Below are 25,423 nucleotides of genomic sequence, written 5' to 3'. Positions count from 1 at the left end.
ATGGTATGCATATACTAATTTAGTATTATGTTTTCTATTTTTTTTGGTAAAATTATGTTTTTCATTTTCATTATTTATTCATTTAAAATATATTTTCTTTATCAGGTAACGGGTCGGGTCATATTACCCGTTTACTTTAACAGTGTCATATTACCCATTTACTTTAACAGGTGTTACATGACACGACCCATTAAGATATTGAGTATGACATGAAAACGACACGAATGCCAGATCTAACATTAAAGGACTAAAATCAATATCCAATCTAACACAAATTTTTATTAAATTTTAATCTTGTTCGAGGATTAAAGTTCAAAAACTCTTAAGAATTTACCCATTTAGAGTGAAAATCTATATTTATAACCTTTTAAATCTATTGTTTGGAGTGATGATGGTGATGGTGAATGTGGATGGAGTTTGCAGGGTGCCATTTCTGCAACGTTGTTCTCATGGGAGTTTCGCAACATTTCACAACTCTTTCACAATTAGGTCGTTAGACACGACCCGGGCCGTGGCATATAGTCAACTGCTTGAATGCTTGAAAGTTTGAAAGTTTCATGCATTCCACGAAGCATTTAGTAATTTCCTTCCTATTTTAGTTTTTATATTTCTGTTGACGTTTTCCTTTCTATTTTAATTTAATTTTTATATTTCTGTTGACGTAGGGTTAGGTTTTTTTTTTTTTTTTTTTTTTTTTTTTTTTTTTTTACACATTAATATTTTTACATTAGGAGGATAAAGAATTCGGCTAAGCCACACAATATGCAACCTAATTTGGTATTAAATTCGCCATCCATGAGATTCGAACCTAAAGATATCTCACTTCTAAATAAAGAGGAAAACTACCAGACTGTAATACCGAGTGATCGTAAGTGAGGTTTTTAGCTTTGTGCATAGAGTCAACTGCTAAAGCTTTTGAAGCTTTTGAGATAATTCCTTCTCTCTGCAACTTTCTTTCGTGATGTGCCTATTGCAAAATTTGTGAAGTTTTCGGTTCCTCATTGCTGTTTCTAATTTATTTGCAGGTAGTGCTTAATTGAGTTTTTAAATGAAAATTTCAACTGAGAAGGAAGAGATTGGCAAAATAAAAAATAAAAAATGCTAATGTTTGAGAAATTGTCTAAAATTAAATATCGACCATGTATGGATCAAATAAAACTTGCTGATGTTTGAGAAATTTGCAGGTAACTTTCTTCTCTCTCTCTTGCTTGCCTTATTGGATCCTCAGGTGAGTTGGATTTCATTCCTCTTGCTTGCTAAAAAGAAACGAGAGATGGAGTTCATTGGGTTCTTTCAAATTATCATCATCATTGTCACCGCCATCGTGACTCTGTTGTACACGTGCTTCAGATCATTAACATTTGTTTGTTGGCCTTCTACTGCTTCTTTTTCTTCTTCTTCTTCTTCGGATGGTGATGATGATGATGATGATGATGATGGTGATGATGGTGATGATGATATCCCAGCCCCTCGGGAAAAGTATGATGTGTTTATTAGTTTCAGAGGTGAGGACACCCGCAATACGTTTACTAGCCATCTTCACGGTGCCTTACTCCAGAAGAAAATTGAAACGTACATAGATTATAGACTTGTGAGAGGGGGTGAAATTGCACCTGCCCTTCTCGAAGCAATTGAGAAATCTACGATTTTGTTGGTCATTTTCTCACAAAACTATGCATCTTCCACGTGGTGTTTGGATGAACTTGCACATATACTACACTGCAGGGAAAAATATGGCCAGTTGGTTATACCCATTTTCTACGGCACCAGTCCATCAACGGTACGAAGGCAAAGGGGGAGTTATGAAGTTGCGTTTGCTCAACTTGAAAAACGTTTCAAGGGCACTATCGACAAGGTGAACGTGTGGAGGGCTGCTTTGACGACTGCAGCTAGTCTTTGTGGCTTCTCAAACAACGCAGGGTAACTAATTCTAAAACTTTTAGTGATTTCTACTCATGAAAACTTAATGCATACAGAATTAATTAACGAATGGCTATTACTAACTGTTAGTTGTCCATCATATATTTGCCAGGACGGAGGCCAATTTAGTTAAGAAAGTTGTAAATGAAATTTGGAGCCAATTGAATCGAAAATCTTCAAGTGTTCTACAGGGCCTTGTTGGAATGGAAAAACGCATTGACCAAATTGAGGTATCATTATGCATTGATTCACTTGATGTATACACTGTAGGTATTTGGGGCATGGGTGGCATTGGCGAGACCGCCCTTGCTGATGCTGTGTTTCACCGACTCTCGTCTAAATTTGAAGCTGCTTGTTTTCTTGGAAATGTTAGGGAGAAATCAGAAAAAAAAAGATGGACTAGTTCACTTGCGAAACACACTTCTTAGTGAGATGTTGAAGGAAAAAGGTCTAAATATCGGCACTCCAACTATAGGATCAGATCTTGTTAGAAAGAGGATGGCAGGGACGAAGGTCCTCATTGTTCTTGATGATGTAAATGATTCAAACCAATTAAATTTTCTAGCTGGCGATCCTGCTCTGTTTGGCCCTGGAAGTAGAATCATTATAACGACTAGACAAAAGAGCCTACTTCAGAAAAGGGTTGAACATAATAAGATATGCAAGGTTCAGGAATTAGATTCTGATGAAGCTTTTCAACTCTTTCATTTGAGTGCTTTCCAAAATAAAACTGCTAGCGAAGATTATACCGAGTTGTCCAAACTTGTGGTAGAATATGCTCGAGGCATTCCATTAGCTCTTAAAATTTTGGGTTCCTCATTCCTTCACTGTGAGAGCAAAGAAGATTGGCTGGATGAATGGAAAGAATTTCCAAGAGAAAAGATCTGGAATGTGCTGAGATCAAGTTACGATGGATTAAAAGAAATTGAGAAGGAGATATTTCTTGATATAGCATGTTTCTATCAAGGGAAAGATGTGTACATTGTAAAAGAAATGCTAGATATATGTGGCTTTCGTGCAGCTGGACTCGGAGTTTTGATTGATAAGTCTCTCATATCAATTTCAACAAATAACTGCCTGGAGGTGCATAGCTTGTTACAAGAAATGGGTAGGGCAATTGTTCACGAACAAAGTATTGAAGAGCCCATAAAATGCAATAAATTATTCTTGGATGAGGATGTCAATCGGGATTTGAAAACTAACACGGTAAGAGTAAGATCTCCAAATGCATTCAGTTTCATCCTAGTTTTTTTGTAGATTGTATTCATATTCATAATTTGTTCTTATTCTCAGGGACAAGCAACGCTACAAGCCATTTTCTTTAACAGGTCTGCGATTGGAGGGATACTCTTGAATCATGCAGACTTTCAAAAGATGTATGATCTGAGGTTGCTGTATGTTTACAACTCTAGCCGTAACAAGTACTGCAAAGTAAAAGTTTCTCTTCCCCATTCTCTTACTTATCTTGACTTGGAGGGATACCCCTTCAAATCTTTGCCATCAAAACTTTGTTCGGAATATCTTGTTGAGCTTCAAATGCGCAACAACCAAGTTGAGCAACTTTGGAACGAGGTCCAGGTTTGTATATGCTTATTTTATTATATAAATGCGGTGCAGAAATCTATTTGGTCTGTCTGTTATTAATTCTTTCCAATTGTCATTGATTTGTTACAGAATCTTAGAAACTTAAAAGTGATGGATCTTGGTTTGTGTGATCGTCTGATTAAAGTCCCAGATCTCTCTCAAAGTCCAAACATTGAGCATATAGATCTTTATGGGTGTAAAAGTCTGGTTGAAATTCCTTCGTATTTTCCATGTCTCGACAAGCTGAGTTATCTTAACCTGACAGACTGCACCACACTCAAATATCTTTCGGAGATGCCAAGCAGTATTGAGTACTTATATTTAGATAGCACTGCAATAGAGGAATTGCCTTCATCAGTTTGGTCTCTTGAAAAAATTCGGTGCTTGGAGCTTCCCAAGAATATACCAGTATTAGACTTGAGTGGGGCAGCGACTAATTGCAAAAATATTCTGAGTCTCCCAGAGACCATTTGTAAATTAAAACCTCTGAAGAGACTTGATCTGAGTGGAACCACAATAAAAAACCTACCTGCAAGCATTGGTAATATGAAATCTCTTGAGAAACTTGATCTGAATGGAACCACAATTGAAAGCCTACCTGCAAGCATTGGAGATTTGAAATCTCTTGAGAAACTTGATCTGAGCAGAAGCGCAATTAAAAGCCTACCTGCAAGCATTGGTAATTTGAAATCTCTTGAGAAACTTGATCTGAGCGGAAGCGCAATTGAAAGCCTTCCTGCAAGCATTGGTAATTTGGAATCTCTTCAAAAACTTGATCTGAGCGGAAGCGCAATTGAAAGCCTACCTGCAAGTATTGGTAATTTGGAATCTCTTCAGAAACTTGATCTGAGTGGAAGCGCAATTGAAAGCCTACCTGCAAGCATTGGTAATTTGAAATCTCTTGAGAAACTTGATCTGAGTGGAAGCGCAATTGAAAGCCTACCTGCAAGCATTGGTAATTTGGAATCTCTTGAGAAACTTGATCTGAGTGGCAATTGAAAGCCTACCTGCAAGCATTGGTAATTTGGAATCTCTTGAGAAACTTGATCTGAGTGGAAGCGCAATTGAAAGCCTACCTGCAAGCATTGGTAATTTGAAATCTCTTGAAAAACTTGATCTGAGTGGAACTGCGATCAAGTGCCTACCTGCAAGCATCAAAGAAGCTTCTCGGCTGATTTGTCTGCAGTTAACCAATTGCATGAGCCTTGAATCTTTACCAGAGCTCCCAGCGGTACGTTGGCTTCAAGCACATGGCTGCACATCACTAAACAAAGTGTTGAGCTCAAAAACTGCCCTTACACTAGGTTGGGATGAATATAAACATTCTCAAGGGCTTCAAGAGCAACTTACATATTCAAATTGCAAAGGAATGGGATGGGATGCATGGCGTGATATAGTTACTGATTCACAGATTAGAATTATGCGAATGGCAACTGCGTTATCGAAGTATTTTACACAAGAAGAAATTAAAGTAGCATTTTCTCTTGAATTTGAAGAAGAAAGTAATGTATGTCTCTCTCTCTCTCTCTCTCTCTCTCTCTCTCTCTCTCTCTCTCTGTTGTTAAATTGAATAACTCGGGTTTTCTGCTCTCTAACACATTTATTGATGGACAGGAATATGTTTTTAAATCTCCAGTTTGCATTGTATGTCCGGGAAGTACAATTCCAAGATGGTTCCCATATGAAGTTGATAAATCTGTACTAGGGATCGAACTTGGTCCAAACTTCTTTAACACTAATTTTATGGGTTTCGCTTATTCTGTTGTTGTTGCATTCAAGAATTACAATGTTGGGGGGAGTTTGAGGCTTGGATGTAAAATCAATTTCAAAGGCTATAGTGATCACCGTATGTATCATCGGAGTTGCATGGTTGCCGAATATGGGGAAATCAGTGAGTTCAAGTTTGAAACGCCTCACGTGTTCGTCTGGTTTAGTACCATTGACCATGTAAAGCAAGGAAGCTACAATGGCGTCACCCAGGCCACATTTGACTTCTACCCAATAATACATGATCGTCCTGATGGCAGAGCCGTTGATTGGTCCAAGATAAAGGTGACAAAGTGCGGGGTCTTCCCAATGTATGCCCCAGTTGATTCGATATTGGCATCGAGGATGAAACAGGTGAGGGAGATAAATGTAGAGGCACACGAATCATTTCCTTATTTAGTAGATCTCATGTTTAACAGGAGGGCAGCCAGACCTGATCTAAGTCTCTGAATTATTTTGTAATTTACATGCTGTTTCTTTATTTGCGCAATTGAAATATACAAGTCAACAACTACAATTGCTAAACTAAGTTTTCATCTAGTCTCTGCTCTCCAGTCAACAGCTATCACATCTCTTACTAGCTATTGCTTTGAGAGTCCTATGGAGGGAAATCCGTCCTTCGTCTTTGTCTATTCAGTCTGAACAGATCTATTCTATTTCTTTAAGAAGAAGACGAGCTTGGATCTGAAATTCTCACACCAGTTGGCACTTTATGTTGCTCGTCCTCAATCTATATAACCACTGTCTTTGTAAATTTAGTCTAGAAAACATCCTTGGCCTTAATTTAAGGAGCCTGGCTTTACCTCATTTGGCTTTCCTGAGTCCAATTAACTTGATAGTCAAACAGACCATGACACGCCCCGATCCCGATATTCCTCGAATACCAGGATAGGCACGTGCTGGCCGACACCCGAAGGTGACGAAAGCCATTTATTGAGTGCAAATGCTGAAAACAAGGGATAAATAAGGCTTATAAATATAAAAGAATAATTAATATGCAAATAAGGACCGTGTTCAGAGCACACCTCTAATCTAGAACACTAAAGAAAATAATATAAAATTGAATGAAACCAAGGAGTGGGTCCTACACCGAGAGGACTCGAAGATGCCGATGCGGAAGTGTCTGGACGTCGGGATTGTATGCCTCGATTCTAAGTCCTGAAAGGGGCGCAAAACAAACATGAGTGGACCAAGTTGATATATATATAATAAAACAGTTATCAACATACTAACCCTCAGGTTTTATGAAAACACAAATATAATGATAAACATAAGTTTTTTGAAACCTAGCATGTCGTGCAATGTCTCAAATCATAATTCGCATAAATAATAAGCACCAATATCTTCCAATGGTGCCAACCTTATTCAAATATGCACCGTTCAAAAAGGGTGTCGCAACTCTAGTGTCCTATAGCCCTTGTAGTGTCACCAAGACAATTATCATTTTCATACATCAATATGCTCATTGCCACATGGGTCTGATTACAGATTTGGAATAAATCTCAAAACTCCAAGTTCTAAAAAACGCTAAGCGCTAGTCAAGAGGTGGGCTAGTGCCTAGCGCCTAGACTGATTTAGGTAAATTTCTTATATATCTTGTAAATAAGTGCATATTGACACTTACAAAAAATTATACTTGTATGAAATCCATGGATAAAATGCAAAAAAAGTATCCAACAAGTCCAAAATTTAAAAACACATTAAGCATATAGGCCATATAACTTAAGACATTTTGAATTATTATATCTAATTTTTTAAAAAATAAAGGTAAAATCCCACGTAGTGGGTTGGATGGTTCATAATAAAGAAAAAATTCTGATGTGAATATGGGTAATTCATAGTAATTTATAAAATATTTTTTAGAGATCATATTTGTCACATCCCTACCCGGGACGGATCACTTCCCGGGCCCGCTCCACCACCGTAGCACGATATTGTCCGCTTTGGGCTTACCATTCCCTCACGGTTTTGTTTTTGGGAACTCACGAGCAACTTCCCAGTGGGTCACCCATCATGGGATTGCTCTAGCCTCCTCCCGGGCCGGGATGTGACAATTTGGTATCAGAGCCTAACCCTGGTACCGTGTGTGCCGACGAGGACGTCGGGCCCCTAAGGGGGGTGGATTGTAACATCCCACATCGCCCAGGAGAGTGATCCTTAAATGTATATTCCCATCCCTACCTAGCACGAGGCCTTTTGGGAGCTCACTGGCTTCGGGTTCCGTAGGAACTCCGAAGTTAAGCGAGAAGGAGGCTAGAGCAATCCCATGATGGGTGACCCACTGGGAAGTTGCTCGTGAGTTCCCAAAAACAAAACCGTGAGAGAATGGTAAGCCCAAGGCAGACAATATCGTGCTACGGTGGTGGAGCAGGCCCGGGAAGTGATCCGCCCCGGGCCGGGATGTGACAATATTAATTTATGTTTAATTTAAAGAGAAATAAAGGTGTGAAATATGTGGATGTAGGGATTGATACCCCATCATTTTTTCAGAGAAAAATCAATATGTTAGGGACTGACAGCCTATGATTTTTTTACAAAAAGCAAGCAACTTGATGCTTGCTGTCAAAACTTGATTGGAGGGAAACTAAGAAAAAAAATTAAATAAGAAAAGTATGCAGAGTGTACGTGGTGTGAAGGGAATAGAGAGAAAGTTATTTCTCATTGTCTTCATCCTTTCGTTTTCGCCAAACTGTGAACCAAAAACCAAGAAGGGCAAGAATGCAGCTGATCTGCATTCTTGAAAACAAAACAAAACTGAAATTTTTGGACCACCTAGGCCACTTAGTCGCCCGCCTAGGCCGGCCAAGGGCGGCCCAGGCTGTCTCGGCGAGTGCCTAATCCCTGTCCCAATTTTGCTCCCGATTTTGAATTAATCCCCATGGCCGGCCACCACCCAACACCTAGGCGGCCGCCTAGATCGATTTTTAGAACACTGCAAAACTCATGGTTATGAGAAATAAAAATATATATAATTCCAAAAGTTTCAGTTTGTTGTGTGAATTCTTACTTAGGAATTAGTGAGCTTTCAATGGGATTAGTGAAGGTTTTAAGGTGTGAAAGCTACAATTTATTTTATAAGCTTCTTACGTTGGTTTTAGTGTTATCTATTGTAACCACTTTGGTGAAGAGAGCGTTTTCTGCTATGAATATTGTCAAAACACCACTACGTAACAAAATGAGAAATAACTGGTTGAGTGATAGCTTGGTTGTTTACAATGAGAGAGATGTTTTTGTTTTTATTGATAATGAGCCTATCATGCAACGTTTTCATGACATGAAAACTTGCTGGCAATAATTGTAACTTGTTTATATTGATGCATTATGACCAACATTAAAATTGTCTACTATCTAAAAGGAGGTTGTACCACTTAGTACTATGGTCTAGTGGTATTCCTCTACACTTGTAAATGAGAGGTCTTAAGTTCAATTCTCACCAAAAGCGAATTTGAACCACATTATTGCTAGCCCATTGTAAGGCTAAGCTTACCTCCTCCCCCTTACTGTAGATAATATCGTTTGTTCAAAAAAAAAAAAAAAAATACAAAAAAGTGGTGTCTGCATTTTCTTTGAACCTTTTGAGCGTTTAAATTTCGCCCCTCCCTCGACTATTCCTGGCTTTGCCACCGATCACAATGCATCTTCAGTTCTATCAGCAGACCGTTGCCTATTGCAAAACTCTTACTAACAAAAGCTCATCACTTTCCTTTTTTGGTCAGATTTGAAATCAAGCAAATCAAACAACTGCTAAACCTTAGCTTATTGTTATTGAGGTTATTTACTTACTTGTTCAGTTGAAATTTCTTTTGGACTTTTTTTTTCCCTCCACATTTGATCCATTCATAAACATAAGTCCCTTCTGTTATTTTGTAACAGGTATACACTTCAGGCTGGAAAACTAGGTCCTCCACTAGTCAGAGTTGGATGGCCTGAATACTAGAAAGGAATACTAGGTCCTCCACGAGTCACTAGTCAGAGACTCAAAGTTGGATGTCCTGAATACTTTTGACAGATTCCTTTCTACATTTTATTTAATCTCGATCTGGTGATTTTCCTGGATCCTTTCCTTGTGCTTATATATAGTCTCTGCATCTTCTTTCTATCTCACATGCTTAGTTTTGATCCTTCATTTGCTTTTTTCGCATTTAATATTTCGTCATCGGGCAGTTGATCTTTCTGCAATTTTTATTGTGGTCTGGACGTAATCCACTCGATATCTCTGCAATTTTCATCGTGGTCTGGAGGTAATGCAACTTCTTTATGGCTTGAATCCTTTTACAAGTGTCCTTACTACTCTTTTATCCCTAATTTGATTTGTTCTCCGCCTGAGTAATTTCTGGTGATTTTCTTGGATTTTTTTTTTTTTTTTTTTTTTTTTTGTTTTGTTTTGTTTTTGTTTTATTTCTGTAAGTCAACTAATTTAACCAAAAATACTACAACTCGGTGAAATATTATATAGCTAGTCTCTGCAACTTCTTTCATGCATTATTCGATCCGAATTGAAACATCTACTAATCAATCATATACCTTTATCTTTTTCTCAAAAAGTAAATAAATAAAAAAATCATAGACTTCCAATCTCTGCAGCTTCTTTCTTGATCTGCAAGTCATCCCACAGACTTACCCGGGAAGAATCGGAACTCTAGCGTTGGGATTTTGGGGATGAAATCGGTGGTGGGTTTGATTTGGAGTTTGGATTTTGAGGATTTAACTTTTATTGATTGGAAATAATTTAGCTAGAACAGGATTTTTCAATTTTTTTTTTTTTAATTTTTGTTTAGTTTATGATTTTGTAATTTTTAATTTTTTACCATCCACATGGGTTCATGTTGACACGTGAATGTCACGTCATCAGTTAACGAAGTTCTTCACGTAAAACTTAACGGATGTATGAAAGTGTTATGACTTTAGGTATCAGATTGTAACGAAAAATTCATGCACCAAATGTTGAAAATCAAGAAATTTTTATCGTAGTAAAGTGAGATTAACCCAAATACGTACATATATATGTCTTTGAGTTCATCATTTCTTGTTATTTAGTGAAGATTGTAATTTGATGAAGAATTTTTGGTCCATCATTTCTCGTTCTCATTGAAAGATTGACTTGTGGGGTTTGCAGGTTCCAAAAAGGATATGGCTTCGTCTTCTTCACCTCCGCCTTTTTCTATACCCCCAGCTCATAGAGAAAAGCATGATGTATTTATTAGTTTCAGAGGCGAGGACACCCGCCGTACTTTTACCAGCCATCTTCATCATGCCTTAATTAGCAAGAATATCGAAACCTACATAGATTGCAGAATTCACAGAGGAGATGAAATTGCACCATCCCTTCTTGATGCTATCGAGAAATCAAAGCTTTCGGTGATCATTTTCTCACAGAACTATGCATGTTCCAAATGGTGTTTGATTGAACTGGTGCATCTAATGGAATGCAAGAAAAAAAATGGCCAATTTGTTGTACCCATTTTTTACGACATCAGTCCATCAGATTTAAGGAAAGAAAACGGGATTTATGCAAATGCAATTGCTGAACACGAAAAATGCTTCGAGGGCAGTATGGACAAGGTGCACAAGTGGAGGGCTGCTTTGGTGGATGCAGCCAATCTATGTGGGTTTGATAATTCAAACAAAACAGGGTAATTAGTTCTGTGATTCATTTGTTTTTACTCACGGCTATTTTATTTATTTATATATTTATTATACAAGCTTATTTGTAATTGGTAAGTAATATAATTAGGTAGCAAACTAACTATCCAAGTTATTTGTGAAGAAATGTACTATTAAATGCATACAGGAGTAACAGGATTAATTAAGGCATACTTATTAGTACAGGTTTAATCAAGGCAAAATTATTACTAACTGATTTTTGTCCTCATAATCATATATATTTGTCAGGACGGAGGCTGAATTAGTTAAGAAAGTTGTAGACGATATTTGGACCAAATTGAATGAAAAATCATCAACTGTTTTGAAGGGCCTGGTTGGAATGGAAAGACGCTTTGAACATATTGAGTCGTCATTATGCCTTGATTCACTTGATGTTTACAGTATAGGTATCTGGGGCATGGGCGGCATTGGCAAGACAACTCTTGCTGATGTTGTGTTTCACCGACTCTCTTCTAAATTCGAAGCTTCTTGTTTTCTTGGAAATGTTAGAGAGAAATCAGAACAAAAAGATGGACTTCTTCACTTGCGAAATACACTTCTTAGTGAGATATTAAAGGAAAAAGATCTAAATATCGGCACTCCAACAATACGATCAGATCTTGTGAGAAAGAGGATGGGGCGTATGAAGGTCCTCATTGTTCTTGATGATGTAAATGATGCAAAACAATTAAGTTTTCTAGCTGGAGATCCTGTTTTATTTGGCCCCGGAAGTAGAATCATTATAACAACTATAGATAGGAGCCTACTCCAAACATATGTCGACCATAACAAAATATACGAGGTTGAGAGATTAAATTTTGATGAAGCTCTTCAACTCTTTCATTTGAGTGCTTTCAAAAATAACACTCCTAGAGAAGATTATACAGAGTTGTCAAAAGTTGTGGTAGAATATGCTGGAGGAATTCCATTAGCTCTTCAAATTTTGGGTTCCTCATTCCTTCACTGTGAGAGCAAAGCAGATTGGGTAGAGGAGTTGAAAGAATTTGGAAACGAAGAGATCTGTAAAGTGTTGAGACAGAGTTATGATGGATTGAATGAAAATGAGAAGGAGATATTTCTTGATATAGCGTGTTTTTATCAAGGGAAAGATGTATACATTGTACAAGAAATGTTACATATGTATGGTTTTCGTGCAGCGGGAATCAGAGTTCTGACTGATAAGTCTCTCATATCAGTTTCAACAAATAACAGCCTGGAGATGCATAATTTGTTACAAGAAATGGGTATGGAAATTGTTCGCAAACAATGTATTGAAGAGCCCAGAAAATGCAATCGGTTGGTCATTGTTGAGGATGTCAATCATGAATTGAAAACTAATACGGTAAGAGCCAAATCCATCCACTATTGTACATATATAATCACATTTTTACATGTTCAACTTCTCACATCTACACTTTGCTCTTGACTGCTAGGAAAAGGCAACGATTCAAGCCATTCTCTTTAGCAGGTCTGGGATTAGAGGGATGCACTTGAATCATGCGGACTTCAAAAAGATTTACGATCTAAAATTGCTATATGTTTATAGCTCTAGCCGTAACATGTACTGCAAAGTAAAAGTTTCTCTTCCCCATTCTCTTACTTATCTTGACTTGGAAGGATACCCATTCAAATATTTTCCATCAAAAATTTCTTTGGAGAATCTTGTCGAGATTCAAATGCACAACAGCCACATTGAGCAACTTTGGAACGAAGGCCAGGTATGTATATGCAAGTATTTTACTAGTTACTATATATATCTCGTAGTTTGCTTGTTTTGTTGTTTGTTATTGATTCTTTCCATTTCTCGTTTATTTGTAACAGAATCTTAGGAACTTAAAAGTGATGGATCTTGGCTTGTGTGATCGTCTGATTAAAGTTCCAGATCTCTATCAAAGTCCAAACATTGAGCATATAGATCTTTATGGGTGTAAAAGTTTGGTTGAAATTCCTTCGTCTTTTCAGTATCTCGAGAAGCTTAGTTATCTAAACCTGACAGACTGCACAAAACTCAAATACCTTTCGGAGATGCCACACAGTTATATTTAGATAGCACCGCAATAGAGGAATTGCCTTCATCAGTTTGGTCTCTTGAAAAACTTTGTTCCTTGGATATTCACTTTTGTGAAAACCTTAAGAATCTTCCAAGCAACACTTGTAATTTGAAAGTATCCGGTTCTTTTAGTCTAAAGGGCTGCTCATCTCTTGTCAAGTTTTCTGAGCTTCCCAGGAATATAACAGAGTTAGATTTGAGTGGGACAGCAATTGAAGTATTGCCCGCATCAGCACTGGAGTGTCTCCTTGGTCTTGGTGAGATTAAACTGAACAACTGCAAAATGCTTGTGAGTCTCCCAGAAAGCATTGGTAATTTGAAATCACTTGAGAGACTTGATCTGAGCGGAACTGCGATCAAGAGCCTACCTGCAAGCATCAAAGAAGCTCCTCGGCTGCGTTGGCTGTGGTTAACCAATTGCAGGAGCCTTGAATCTTTACCAAAGCTTCCAGGCGTACGTTGGCTTCAAGCACACGGCTGCACGTCACTCAACAGAGTGAGTTTAAAGACTGCACTTGCTCTAGATTGGGATGGATATAAACATTTTCGAGGGATTCAAGAGCAATTTACATTTTCAAATTGCGGAGTAATGGTTCGGCATGTCCGGGGTTATATAATGGCAGATGCGCTCATTAGAATTATGCGAATGGCAACTGCATTATCAAAGTACCTTGAACAAGAAGAAATTGAAGTAGCATCTCATCTAGAACTTGAAGAAGAAAGTAATGTACGTTTCTCTCGCACTCTCTCTCTCTCTCTCTCTCTCTTTTAAATTTAATAACTGTGATTCTCTGCTCTCTAACACATTAATATGTTTTCACTGACCAGGAATATGTTTTCAGATCCTTAGTTTGCGTTGTATGTATTGGTGGTGAAATTCCAAGTTGGTTCCGTGACAGTTGTGATCAATCTTCCATAAGGATCAAGCTTTCTACAAAACATTTTGGTGGAGACTTCCTAGGTTTCGCTTATTCTGCTGTTGTTGCATTCGACAACTATAATGTACAAGGGAGTTTGAAGCTTGGATGTAAGATTAATTTCAAAGCCAATGGTGACCATCGTTTCTGTCATCGGAGTTGCATGGTTGCCGACTATGGAGAAATCAGTGACTGCAGCCTCAACACGTCTCACGTATTCATCTGGTTTAGTACCTTTGAACGGGTAGAGAAAGGAAACTTGAATGGCGTCACGGATGCCATTTTTGAATTTTACCCAGTAATAGACCAGCGTCCTGATGGGAGAGCCGTTGATTGTTCCAACATTATTGTGACAAAGTGTGGGATCTTGCCGATGTATTTGGGAGATGGTTGGAAATTAAAAGGTTTAAAAGCTTCGTATGCCGCAGTTGATTTGATGTCAAAAATGGTGACAAGTCGACAGACACAACGCAGCTGATCGATCCAAAATGGGGTCTCTTTCCGATGATGTATAATGTACAAGTACAATGGTAATATGAAATGTATAAGCACAGTGGTTATACAAAGTTTCTGTGAAAATGTGCTGGAAATGGTTGAAAGCTATTCTAGATGTACATGTAAGGTCCTCCTTTACCCGATGTGGGATTCATGTATGCTCTCAACAATCTCAATCTCTATCTATAAGACTTTTCTAAACCAATTTGAATCACAATGGTGGACTATAACAATTAGTTTCATACTCACATTATATCATAACGGCTTTTTTTTTTTTTTTGGTGAACCTCGCCGGTACTAGGGAATTTAATCATATTACTTTCCATTGGTTGTCAGGGATATGAAATTCCAAATTGATTCAACAATCAGAATAAGGGATCTTCCATAAATATCGAGCTTCCTGCAAATTGGTTTCGTAAAGGGTTCTTGGGTTTCGCTCTATCTGTTGTTGTTGCATTCGACAGTTGTCTGGTTTAATGGGTTGTGCAGTTTGGATGCAAGTACAATTCAAAACTAGCAATGGTGAAAAGCTTTGAATTCAATTGTCCTTTCCAAGTTCCATGCTTGGTTCGAAAAGATTATTCATGCAGATTAGATTCAGATCACGTCTTCCTGCTGTATGAAGCCTTTGAACTTTATAATAAGGATTCGAAGTACTAACAGAGTGCCGGCTGTAGTCACCTGAAGCCTTTGAACTTGAAAAGAAAAAGAAAAAAATGCTCCGCTGACTTCTACCAGCCGGATACGTTCAGCAGACTTCATTGGAGTCCTTTGGTGAAAAAGTGTGGCATGTGCTTCTTGTATGCCGAAGATGCTGAGAAGTTGAAATTTAATGTCATGTTGGGAGGACCACAAGCAGAAGAAGATACGGGATGAAATGAAACTGAAGCAAATGGAAGTGATGGGCCTGAAGCGCGTGGAAGTGAGAAGTCAGAAGCCGAGAAATGTTTTAGCTGTTATAATGGTTATAAAGAACAGAATGTGGTAGTGGGTGTTGCAAGTCTTGTGGCGGAGGATGCTTTTGGGCTACATCTCCGGTGTTCCTTTGTACATCTACCTACTACCGGACGCGCAAGACAGACCCTATGGTGATTACAATGTTCAGGTGAAAAGTGTGGGATCTGCCTGATGTGTGCCCGAAAAGTTGAGAAATTTGGTATCAAAGTTGAAGAGAGCTCCAACGAGACCAAAGAGACGCTGTGAAGAATCTGAAGCAAGTGGAAATGAAACTTATAGACCTTAATCAGTGACATTTCAAGGAACAAGAAGAAGAACTACATTTTGCAGTGGCAAACACATTTTGGTTTCTTCATTTGCCTTCCTCAAATGGTTAGCGTTTTCGCACAAAAACAACTTCCAAAACTGAAAAAATTAAATTGAAAGACTTTGTAAAAACTCAGACAGATGATCAGACTCGTTGATTACGATTATGTGTTAGTAATTTGCAAGCTAGAGCAAATCTAAATAAAAGGAAAATATCTCGTCATTCTTTCCTTCAACAAATACACCAAACAAGAGAGTTGAATAATTCCATGCCTACAATAGAGGACGCATCGGAATAAAAAGGACAGAAATTCAAGAAAATTTAACAGTAAAGCCTAAATTCCAAGCCCTTACAATAACCACACCCTAAACCCTAAACCCTCGTATCTCCGCCATATATACGTTCCTGCCTTACGGAAGGAATCATCAAAGAAAAGAAAATAATGACCTTAGCACGAATCCTGTACAAGGTTCAAAATCTGAATAGACCAGTATTGTCCGCCACCACTTACTGTTATTTCAAGCCGAAGCTGATGAACTGCTGAAGCCTGTATATACAATGTGCTTTTCTGTCACGGCCACTTCAATTGTACAAATCACTCTCGTCCTTGTAAGTAAGTAACCTATCAAAACCGGTGACAGAAAGACCCAAAGAATTTGGTGAAGAGTTTGTTTAGACAAAACTGCTAACTTGCCAAGATTGGAAATCCAGTCTTCAACCTTCAGTCTGAAAAGAACTCTTCGAATTCTGGTTGGTCGGATTTAAGTAGAACACTTGGACCTGAAACGCTTCCACTAGGCAGCACTTTCCCTATAGACTGATTTGTAATTTCAGCATAATCCATCTCAGACCAATCTTGCTCGTCCTCGGTTACTTGCTCATCTGTCGCATAACCACTGTCCTTGTTCATATAATCCTCCTTAGCCTTTGTGTCAGATGTGCTACAAATGCAGGCAGCGGGGTTTTCGTGGAACACACCCCTTCCCGGCTTTACCTCATTTGGCTCTCCCAAGAATCCAATTTGATCTGTTCGAATCCTCGATGCAAATTCTTCCCATGTCATGTTATTACGATTTATGAACAACTGAGACAGTTTCTTAGCATTGGGACGGATTGTTGGTTTGTGACCAAAGTATCTCCTGCATGAGTAGACAAACTTGTTACAGCTAAAACATGAATCAAATCAGAATCTTTTACCAGAGAAAAATAAATGTATTGTTAACTCGAGTTTTAGTACCTTCGACCAGCTAACATTTTAGCCATGTTGCCATTGTTGTTTGTGACGAAAACATCACTTTCATCGCAAACAATAAAGTCCAGCGCAGCCATTCGAGAAGAGAAGGATGAAAACGGGGCCAACTCCTCCTTGCTTAACAGAGTCTCTTTTGTGTGGAAGTTTGGGAAAAGTGTTTTTAGGGGTGCCAATGTCTCTTCACCTCCATATACATCACCGGATGCCACATACAAGTGAACATCACGTCCGAAACCCAACGCTCTAAGCATGAGACCAACTTCCTCTGGAGTTAGCGGGCATCTGCCATGTCTTCGTACCTTGTCAGGGTTGCTTGCCTGCACATAATACCACCCCATAAAAAAAAAACATTAAAAAAAAAAATTATGATCCAGAGGCAAATTATATGACACAGGTAATAATTGAACGGCATTATTCAAGTCATTGCTCATTAGTGGAAGCCTTACATGTAAAGTTTTCCACCTTTTCCGAAGTTTGCCAAGCTCTTTCCTTTCTTTTGCTCCCCCACCATAATCGCATCCAGAAAACGCCAGCATATCCGGCTCAAACCTATAACATGACCAACCAATATTTCAAACATTTTTCTACATACTGAAAACACTAAAAACCATCAAAATAACTTAAACAGAGGTTTTTGTACAGTACCCAAGCATATTATTCTGAGAAAACAGAAAGTTCGACCATTTTTCAGGAAGAAACAAACATTAGTACTCGATGTATCCATTGCAGTAAACTAGAAAAAAAAAACAATTAACATTTGCACAATCAATTCTGTCGAAGGCACAGCTTACTCATAGTATACTAGTATGCGTGCTAGGGAAAAATTACTCTAGCAGTTAAAAATAAATTGCAGTTTACCTCAAATGCAGGGCAATGAAATGCTTGTTTTTCATGCTCATTCTCTCAACCAACTTTTTACCCATTTTTCTAATCGTGTCGGTAAATTTCAAGGCTTGATAATTGGCTCTACATCTCAGTTTTTGTAAATTTGAATCCAACTTATTTGAAAGTCTGTAATCAAATTTTGTGAGCTGAACAGCCTGCACATTAGAAAGCATAACCTACAACTGTCAATTCTATGCAACCTGAAAAGGCGCTCATTCAAGCACCAACAAATTTTTTTTTTACATTGGTCCCAAAAGCATATGATAATTCTTTAAAGAAAATGTGCTACATTCTTCGGCAAGACACTCACATGCTTTTTATTAAGAACGGGCACCAAGCGATTCTGATAACATTTTGCATTACACTTCCTCGGAACTCGCATGGTATATGGGCTCATTGGTTTCCCTCCCTTTGTTGGAAGCTGTTTTATGATTTTAACATCTTTTGAGAGAGATGATATAAACCAGTCTACGTCGAAGATTTCATCAAAGTTACTGCAACAAATACCCCCAAATCACATTATAATATGCTGACTATATCCCTTACATGGACGGTAGTTCTTCAACTGCAATTTGCTGAAACTGACCTGGAATCCTTCCAATACGATTTCTGGTCCAGCTTGGGAACAACAAGAGTAGCATTCAAGATATAAGCTGCAACGACAGCATCTGTTATCTGCAACGGAACCAGTAAAGAAATCATCAGAAGCCGAATCAGCAGCAAAAACATGCATGATTACAAACTAGCCTTCACAATCATGGCATAAAAACGTTTCGAATTCCCAAGAGAAATAACAATCACAGTTAAAAAGCTCACCCCTGTTCTTTGTTGGTTCAAACCTCCACTTGTAGCAATCAACAAGTAGCGATTCGAATGAGTTTTCGCATCAGCAGCTGCAACAGTTGAAAGTATTGATTTGGTAAAGATAGATTAACCAAAGCACCAATAATAAAAAAAATTCAAATTCTCCTATAAATTCATCACATGGCATAGAATCGATCCGATTACAACGCCATGAAATGAACACAATGAGACTTCAATCATCCAGATTAACCATAAACATCAAATTAATATTGAATTTCAATTTGAATATCTCATCAACCCAATCTAACAAAAAAATAGAGAGCGAAAAAAAAAGGCAGAAATGAGGTTAGTAAATATCTAATATATTTTACTTGCAAAGTTATCGGCGGCATTGCTGCAACCGAAGAAAAGCTCCGAATTCCTTGTAGTCCATAAATCTCGACCTGAACTTCCCCCACTCTCCTGAAAACAGATCAAAAATTCAATTAGAACCGAAAAATATTAATTAAATTTGAATTCTGCAAAAAATCAACAACTTGTATCGGAACTCCATTAAGTGAAATAGCGTACCGGCACACGAAACGTCGTCGTCTCATCCGAATTATCCCGGACCTCATCGCCGCCATTGTCAACCTGAACGCAAAGGCACAAGAATTTTTCAGATAAAATGAAAGTCCTAGAAAACGGAGAAAATCGGAGCTGAGAGGTGATTCGGTGTGTGCTTGAGTACCGAGGAGAGGTGACGCAAGAGCGAGAGGTGATTGTGAAAATGCAGAACCGGAGACGGAGCGAGGAGAGAGAAGGCAGCGAGGAAGATAAGCAGGCAACCGGATACGGCGCAGATTAGCGGGAACACGTGGTGGCGGAGACGGCGGAGGTGTCGCCGAAGAATAGAGGTTCTGAAAACGACGCCGCCTATGGCGGCAGCGGTGATAACGTCGTTAATATAGATGCAGCGGTGACCGTTGTTTGCGTCTCTCTTCTTCTTCTTCATCGCCGGTGACATTGTTGCAGAGCAGAAAGAAGAGGAAATAGAGTCTTTGTATTTGAAGCTGGAGAGAATATACGGCGACGACAGCGACTACGAGAACGACGGCGTTTCTGGCCTCTTCGGTTCCCCCAACAAGAAAACAAACAAGCTTCACCAAAAAGGCCCTCCTCCGTAAAACCCAGCGCGCGTAATTTTCAATGGGTTTGGTTCCGGTGTGATGCGCTCAGACGGTATTATTGTCTACGTGCTGAGAATGATGCGTTTCTGATCATCCGATTGCAGTTTATGATGATTGTTGTTCTTTTGAGTGGGCCTCTTGCCTTGGGACCCATGAGGAAGAAATTGAAGAGATAATGGATTTTGCAAGTGAAAATATTCGAATTTTCACTTGCACAAAATTCTCATTGAACTCCTTGAATAACAATGAAAATTGTAATTAGTCTTTAAATTTAAAAATCTAATTCAAAAATTAGAAATATCTAAAAGTTGTTTGCAAAGGGGAATTTTGCAGCTAATTTAGGAACGAGGACGAGAAAAATCAGCTCCTGTTGTTCTATTTTTCATCTACTAATTTTGGAGAAGTGGTATTTTTGCTTCCTAAATATGTGGGCAAAGAGTGGGTGATGAGAAGCCACTTTATCCCATTCTTTTAGATTTTTCTCAACTATGTTTAGCAAAAATAAACGATTAAGATGATGGACCTAATCCTGAAAGAAAATTATTAAAAATATTTTAAAATAAATCTGGTATTAGCACTTTAAATAACTTTCATGCCACTATTGTAAAATATAAGGGAGTGAGAAGGGCAAAATGACTGTTTTCAAATTTGCTGATGACAATTACCATCTTAAACAATTCTATGAATCAATTTCTAAACTTTGAGACGAAAATGTTATTTGCCTTCTTAAGAAAATTATGAATAATGATTCAGTTGCTCCAATGTGTTATAAAAAAAAAAAAAAAAAAAATTGTTTGCATTTGTTTTTTGGTTGAACGAGCAATAAGATAATTACAATAAATTTAGCTATACCATGGGGAGATAGATTTGAACTTGAATGCAGACAATGAAGCACATTAATTAACACTACTCTAGCTAACTCGCTTAAACCCATATATGCACACGATGATAACAGCTTCAATTTTATGAATTCAGAAAGGAAAATGAAACTAAGATTAGTTATTGAAATAATTTTTTTAGTTTATGGAGGAATTATCAAATGATTAGGTGAAATATTGGTGGGGTTGGGATGAGTTAAAGATTCCTATATCTTTGGTATGAGCGGTATACACACCTAAATTTCTACAATTTATTTATTTATTTCCGGCAAGATCTTTGTTTCTGCGTCACCTGTCACGTGCAACTCACGTGTTCAGTAACCTTTCCCTTATTTTCTTAATTCATTTTAATTTATCCAACGGCAGACGGCGACTACAAATACCAACGAAAAGCGCGTGCCCGAGCAGATCAATCACTGAAAAGTGAAAGCCGCCCTTTCCGTCAGTGTAACAGTCACACAAGTAAGGACTGACGTTTCCCTCACGCGCATTGGGCGCGCGTCGTTCATGCTTTCTCCCTCGCGCTAACTGTCGTTTGGCCTGGCTAATAACGCTATACGATGTGATATAATTGCGCGCTTTCGTCGTTTTTGCGTTTCGACGTTACAAAAATGTGGTGGTTTCCGTTTGCCAAAAAAATCAAAGTACGAATCGGATCAACGTCATTGGTCAACCGTACAATATTTGACCATACTATGTTGAGATACTAAAGAAAAAAGAAGTGGGGTATAAAATTGGAGGAAAACCAAGTTTTGAACTCTGCGCTTGCAGGAAGATATTATTGCGCGATATCAATAACTTAGTATCATGTGAATATTTTTGCTCACTACTTATAAGTTATATCGATATTCATTGCTTTATTTATCATGATTTTACGAGCTTAAATTTCTAAACAGGTGGTGATCACTATTATTATTTGAGGTGATGAGCTAAAATAAACTCTTGTCACATAATGTTATTCATTTACAAATTACAATACTGGTGATAATGATATATGGATAATTCAGAACTACTTTTAAAATGGATGGAGTGTTTTTTGTGAAATTGTTTTTTAAACTAATTTTTAGTAAGAATGCAAGTGTATCTTGGAAAAGCACTTGAAGTGCTTCCCACAAGAAACATTAGTTATGTGCTTCTTGCAGAAAACACTTTAAGCATTTTTGGAACCCATAAATATTTTCTCTAAAAACACTTTCGGTTGTTTGAAATCTGTAGGTGATATTTCATAGACAGATATTTATTAAAACAAGAATATTGATAACATTTATTTAGTAGCTGTCATGCTGAAAAATATGTGATGTAAACACAATTTTTTTCTTAGTTAGTTATAATTAGGGGTAATTGACTGATTAGTAGGTAATAGGTTAGTTGAGATATAATATTATAATAATTGGGAATGCATGATGCACCTAACGCTTGGCTAAAATAATTATTGGGGTAGGTTGTACTTTATTAATTATGGAGTTGAAGGAGGAATAGGAAGAAAATGAGAAAATGTCAAGAGGAAAGCAAGTTAATTACGGAACATTTTAAGAGGGAATCAAGCACTGTAATGTTTAATGGTAGATATTTTGTTAAATATTATAACATTACAATCTTCAAGTAAAACATCATGGATAATATCTAGAAGTTAAGAAACGAGAAAGAGTTCAACATCGTAATAAAGGGCTAACTTAACCAATTTATGAGCTATGTAGAACGTTGAGCATGAATGATAAGCAAATAGGAATCGGTCTGAGAAGAAACTTGATGTCATCCAAGAGGGGCCTGAGGGGGGAAGCTTCAGCACAACAAAAGCTTTCTTGAATCTCTGCGGTTCAATTCAACTTCTGTGTGATGGGGAGTAATTGTCTCCTAATTTATGAAGGTGGTGTTTCAAGAAAACCTTAAGGTAAATGATAAACATGCATTTATTTTTCTTTCCATGCACTTCTCTGTTAATTTGGCCGTAATTGAAGCCATGATTTGTTCAAGATGATGATTATAAATAAAGAGAGATGTGAGAAGAAAAAAAATGATGCGTGTGTATCATAGTCCAAAATTCGTTAGATGAGATGGTGAATAATAGAAGTTTACATACGATGATTTATTTTCTGGTTCTTTCTTTGTATAAATTTAATGTAAAAAAGGATTGACACCTTCCTTTGCATTTATTTCTTTTGTAACTAACACGATTAAACCTTCAAACACAAAAATATCAAAGGAAAAAGGAAAAAGGTTTTCTTTGTATAAAATCATCATTGTCGTATGTTATTAAGAGAACCCTTATAATATGAGTAAATGAATAAGTTGATTAGTAAACGCGAATAAATTGTCTGTATTATTATTTGGAGAAATTGTCTATTACTAAATTCTAAACCCTAATATATATGCAAATAAATAAGGTTTTTTTAATCAAAATGGTTTTTGAGATTACTCCTTACTTTGGACACTATATAAGATTTAAAATTAATAGAAGTGGTCTTTGAGATTGTCCACGGTCAATTTTTTTTTTGTCCTTCTATAAAAATCCTTCGTTAAATTGAAGAAACCACTAGTTTAAGTGAAGGGGTTGATTTGATAAAAATACTATCAATTTAACAGAGATTTTTCACAGAATGACCAAAATGATTTGCGGTAGACAATTTTAGGGACCACTTTTATCGATTTTAAATCTCAGGGACCAAAGTGAGGAGTTATACCAATATCACGGATCATTTTAGCTTAAAACCAATCAATACACATGTTATAGCATGAGTGGTTGGTAACATGCAACTTATATTGAATACAAAACAAAAGCAAAATTATTTTGCTTGCGTTTGCAAGTAATTTAGAATAAAAAGGTATCCTCGTGTATGCATGATATGTTGTTTTTGTCATACTCAATTGTTTTTGTATGCCAAAGAACCTCCATCATCTTATATTGTCAAGTAAGTTGCGCACTACCCATCTGAATTATTCAACCTTCAAATGCAATGGTTCACGTGATTGGTATATAGTTGGTATATGATATACCGTATATCTACATGCTCATGAAAAATGTAGAATTCTAGTGAAGCCCCTAATATTAATAGGTGTGGCTACCTCGTGGTTTTAAGTGTACCGGGATGAAGAAAATGAAGATAGGTCCGCCTACAATTGTACGTATCCTTGAGTAGTATGAGTTTTATGCAAAATTTGATTGTTTCAAATATTCATTAGATCTCTATATGGAAGATTTAACTGTTACTTTTTCGGACCACTCAATTGTTTTAAAGATATATGAATTGTTTCTTTAAATCACATCCATACATTTTACTTTGCATTTGGAACACTGCGGCCCATAATTTCTACTTGGACATCCGAATTGCGACGTGGTGGCGGACACCTGAAAAACAATGAAACTATAAAGTGTGTGCAGTAGTAGGATGAACCTTATTACGTAGGTGATGTCAAAACATAAGTAATTGGGCAATAAAGTAAAAAATATGCTCATCCTAGAAAGATGGACATTACTAAAGCAAAAAGAAATAACTTCCTACATTATCGGAAGTAATGATCAGAGATTGCAGTAATAAAGCAAAATTCATTAGATGAGATGGTGAGTGATAGAAGTTTACATACAATGATTTCTTCTCTGATTCTCTCTTTGTACGAATTCAATGTAAAAAAATGATTGAGACTTTCCTTTGCAGTTATGGTGAGCACCATGATGCTTGAATGATTAGAATGGGCCATTTATTTCTTTTGTAATTAACACGATTAAACCTCCAAGCACAAAATATCAAAGGAAAAAGAAAAAAGGTTTTCTTTGTATAAAATCATCATTGTCTTCTGTTATTAGGAGATCCTGTTTTATTACTGTAAGTGTTATAATATGAGGCAATGAATAAGTTGATTGGTAAACAAGGCCTTTAGCCAAAATGATTCGTGAAATGAGATGGTCTCAGAGATTGTTCACCGTCAATTATTTTGGTCTTTTCATGAAAATCTCCGTTAAACTAAAGATATTTTTGTTAAATCTCCTCCACTTAAACTACTAGTTTCTTCAATTTAACAGAGATTTTTCACAGAATAACCAAAATGATTGACGGTTGACAGTTTCAGGGACCACTTCTATCAATTTTAAATCTCAAGGACCAAAGTGAGGAGTTGTGCTAATCTCAAACACTATTTTTAACTAAACAGCCAATAAATACATGTGTTATAATATGAGTGATTGGTAACATGCTTCATACAAAACAAAAGTAAAACTACTCCGCCACATAAGACGTTCATTTTTATGGCTCTTTACATTGGGCCACCATCTCCAACATATGATACACTCTGACAATGTTTCCTCACGTATGGTGTCTTTTTGTGCCTAAAACATTGCCAATTCTTATTGCCCGTAGTGAGAGCAAGCGATCCTTAGCATGTGAAAATATAAGCATTTCATCCAAAATCAATTAGCAATGAATAGAGGGCCCCAATATTTTTATTTGTTTATACCATGCTTCCATCTCCGTGAAACTTTTATGCGTTCTAGAATACAAGTAATTCAGTATATCTTTTTATACGTATTATAATAAAGAGTAGACGATAATGTCCATTGAAAATTCACTCGCCATCTCCAACCTCTCAATTATACCTTATATGGGCATAGTCCCAAACTCAAACTCAAGCCGGATGAACCAAAACATCACTCTTTGGTTTTCACAAAATTTCTTTTTATGTTCTTTCTTTTACGTGTGTGTATTGCTTTGCTTGATCAGACTGTTAGCTCCCACACATTATTTCGGGGAGACATGCTTTAAGAAATTAAATTGCCATTCCCTTTGAATCTTCACGTTGTTTG

At 37.2% G+C, this 25,423-nt stretch overlaps 3 protein-coding genes and 1 pseudogene across 3 annotated transcripts; 3 read left to right on the top strand and 1 right to left on the bottom strand.

Annotated features, from left to right (window-relative positions):
- The first annotated feature begins 1,148 nt into the window (after positions 1-1,148).
- Positions 1,149-5,153, top strand: LOC137724853 (TMV resistance protein N-like; annotated as a pseudogene).
- Positions 5,154-10,359: 5,206 nt separating this feature from the next.
- Positions 10,360-14,585, top strand: LOC137726577 (disease resistance-like protein DSC1). The gene is made up of 5 exons (XM_088694545.1): positions 10,360-10,904; positions 11,164-12,256; positions 12,348-12,632; positions 12,736-13,691; positions 13,793-14,585. Exons 4-5 carry the CDS (start codon positions 13,248-13,250, stop codon positions 14,357-14,359), a joined length of 1,011 nt encoding a protein of 336 aa, XP_088550671.1. The 5' UTR covers positions 10,360-10,904; positions 11,164-12,256; positions 12,348-12,632; positions 12,736-13,247; the 3' UTR covers positions 14,360-14,585.
- Positions 10,402-12,960, top strand: LOC148696859 (TMV resistance protein N-like). Its single transcript, XM_088693388.1, has 4 exons — positions 10,402-10,904; positions 11,164-12,256; positions 12,348-12,632; positions 12,736-12,960. The coding sequence occupies exons 1-4, from the start codon at positions 10,402-10,404 to the stop codon at positions 12,958-12,960; spliced, it is 2,106 nt and encodes a 701-aa protein (XP_088549514.1).
- Positions 14,586-15,841: 1,256 nt separating the features above from the next.
- On the bottom strand, positions 15,842-20,060 carry LOC137726507 (protein ROOT HAIR SPECIFIC 17-like). Its single transcript, XM_068465441.2, has 10 exons — positions 19,312-20,060; positions 19,152-19,214; positions 18,953-19,043; positions 18,594-18,670; positions 18,364-18,452; positions 18,088-18,271; positions 17,751-17,932; positions 17,339-17,441; positions 16,878-17,209; positions 15,842-16,779 (listed from the first exon to the last, which is right to left on the bottom strand). The coding sequence occupies exons 1-10, from the start codon at positions 19,585-19,587 to the stop codon at positions 16,362-16,364; spliced, it is 1,815 nt and encodes a 604-aa protein (XP_068321542.1). The 5' UTR covers positions 19,588-20,060; the 3' UTR covers positions 15,842-16,361.
- Positions 20,061-25,423: the final 5,363 nt, after the last annotated feature.

Source organism: Pyrus communis, chromosome 5 (assembly GCF_041283825.1).
Source record: "Pyrus communis isolate YQ-2024b chromosome 5, ASM4128382v1, whole genome shotgun sequence".
Taxonomy (NCBI): domain Eukaryota; kingdom Viridiplantae; phylum Streptophyta; class Magnoliopsida; order Rosales; family Rosaceae; genus Pyrus; species Pyrus communis.
This window is presented reverse-complemented; position numbering and strand designations above follow the sequence as displayed.

What these genes read in the sequence shown, in the direction of transcription:
- LOC137726577 (XM_088694545.1), top strand. Translation starts at nt 13,248, where the DNA reads ATGCTTGTGAGTCTCCCAGAAAGCATTGGTAATTTGAAATCACTTGAG. An exon ending in AACTTGAAGAAGAAAGTAAT is followed by an intron (nt 13,692 to 13,792) that starts GTACGTTTCTCT and finishes TTCACTGACCAG; the next exon opens with GAATATGTTTTCAGATCCTT.
- LOC148696859 (XM_088693388.1), top strand. Translation starts at nt 10,402, where the DNA reads ATGGCTTCGTCTTCTTCACCTCCGCCTTTTTCTATACCCCCAGCTCAT. An exon ending in GATAATTCAAACAAAACAGG is followed by an intron (nt 10,905 to 11,163) that starts GTAATTAGTTCT and finishes TATATTTGTCAG; the next exon opens with GACGGAGGCTGAATTAGTTA. An exon ending in AACTTTGGAACGAAGGCCAG is followed by an intron (nt 12,633 to 12,735) that starts GTATGTATATGC and finishes TATTTGTAACAG; the next exon opens with AATCTTAGGAACTTAAAAGT.
- LOC137726507 (XM_068465441.2), bottom strand. Translation starts at nt 19,587, where the DNA reads ATGTCACCGGCGATGAAGAAGAAGAAGAGAGACGCAAACAACGGTCAC. An exon ending in AAAGGTGGAAAACTTTACAT is followed by an intron (nt 17,210 to 17,338) that starts GTAAGGCTTCCA and finishes TATTATGTGCAG; the next exon opens with GCAAGCAACCCTGACAAGGT. An exon ending in AAAATGTTAGCTGGTCGAAG is followed by an intron (nt 16,780 to 16,877) that starts GTACTAAAACTC and finishes CTACTCATGCAG; the next exon opens with GAGATACTTTGGTCACAAAC.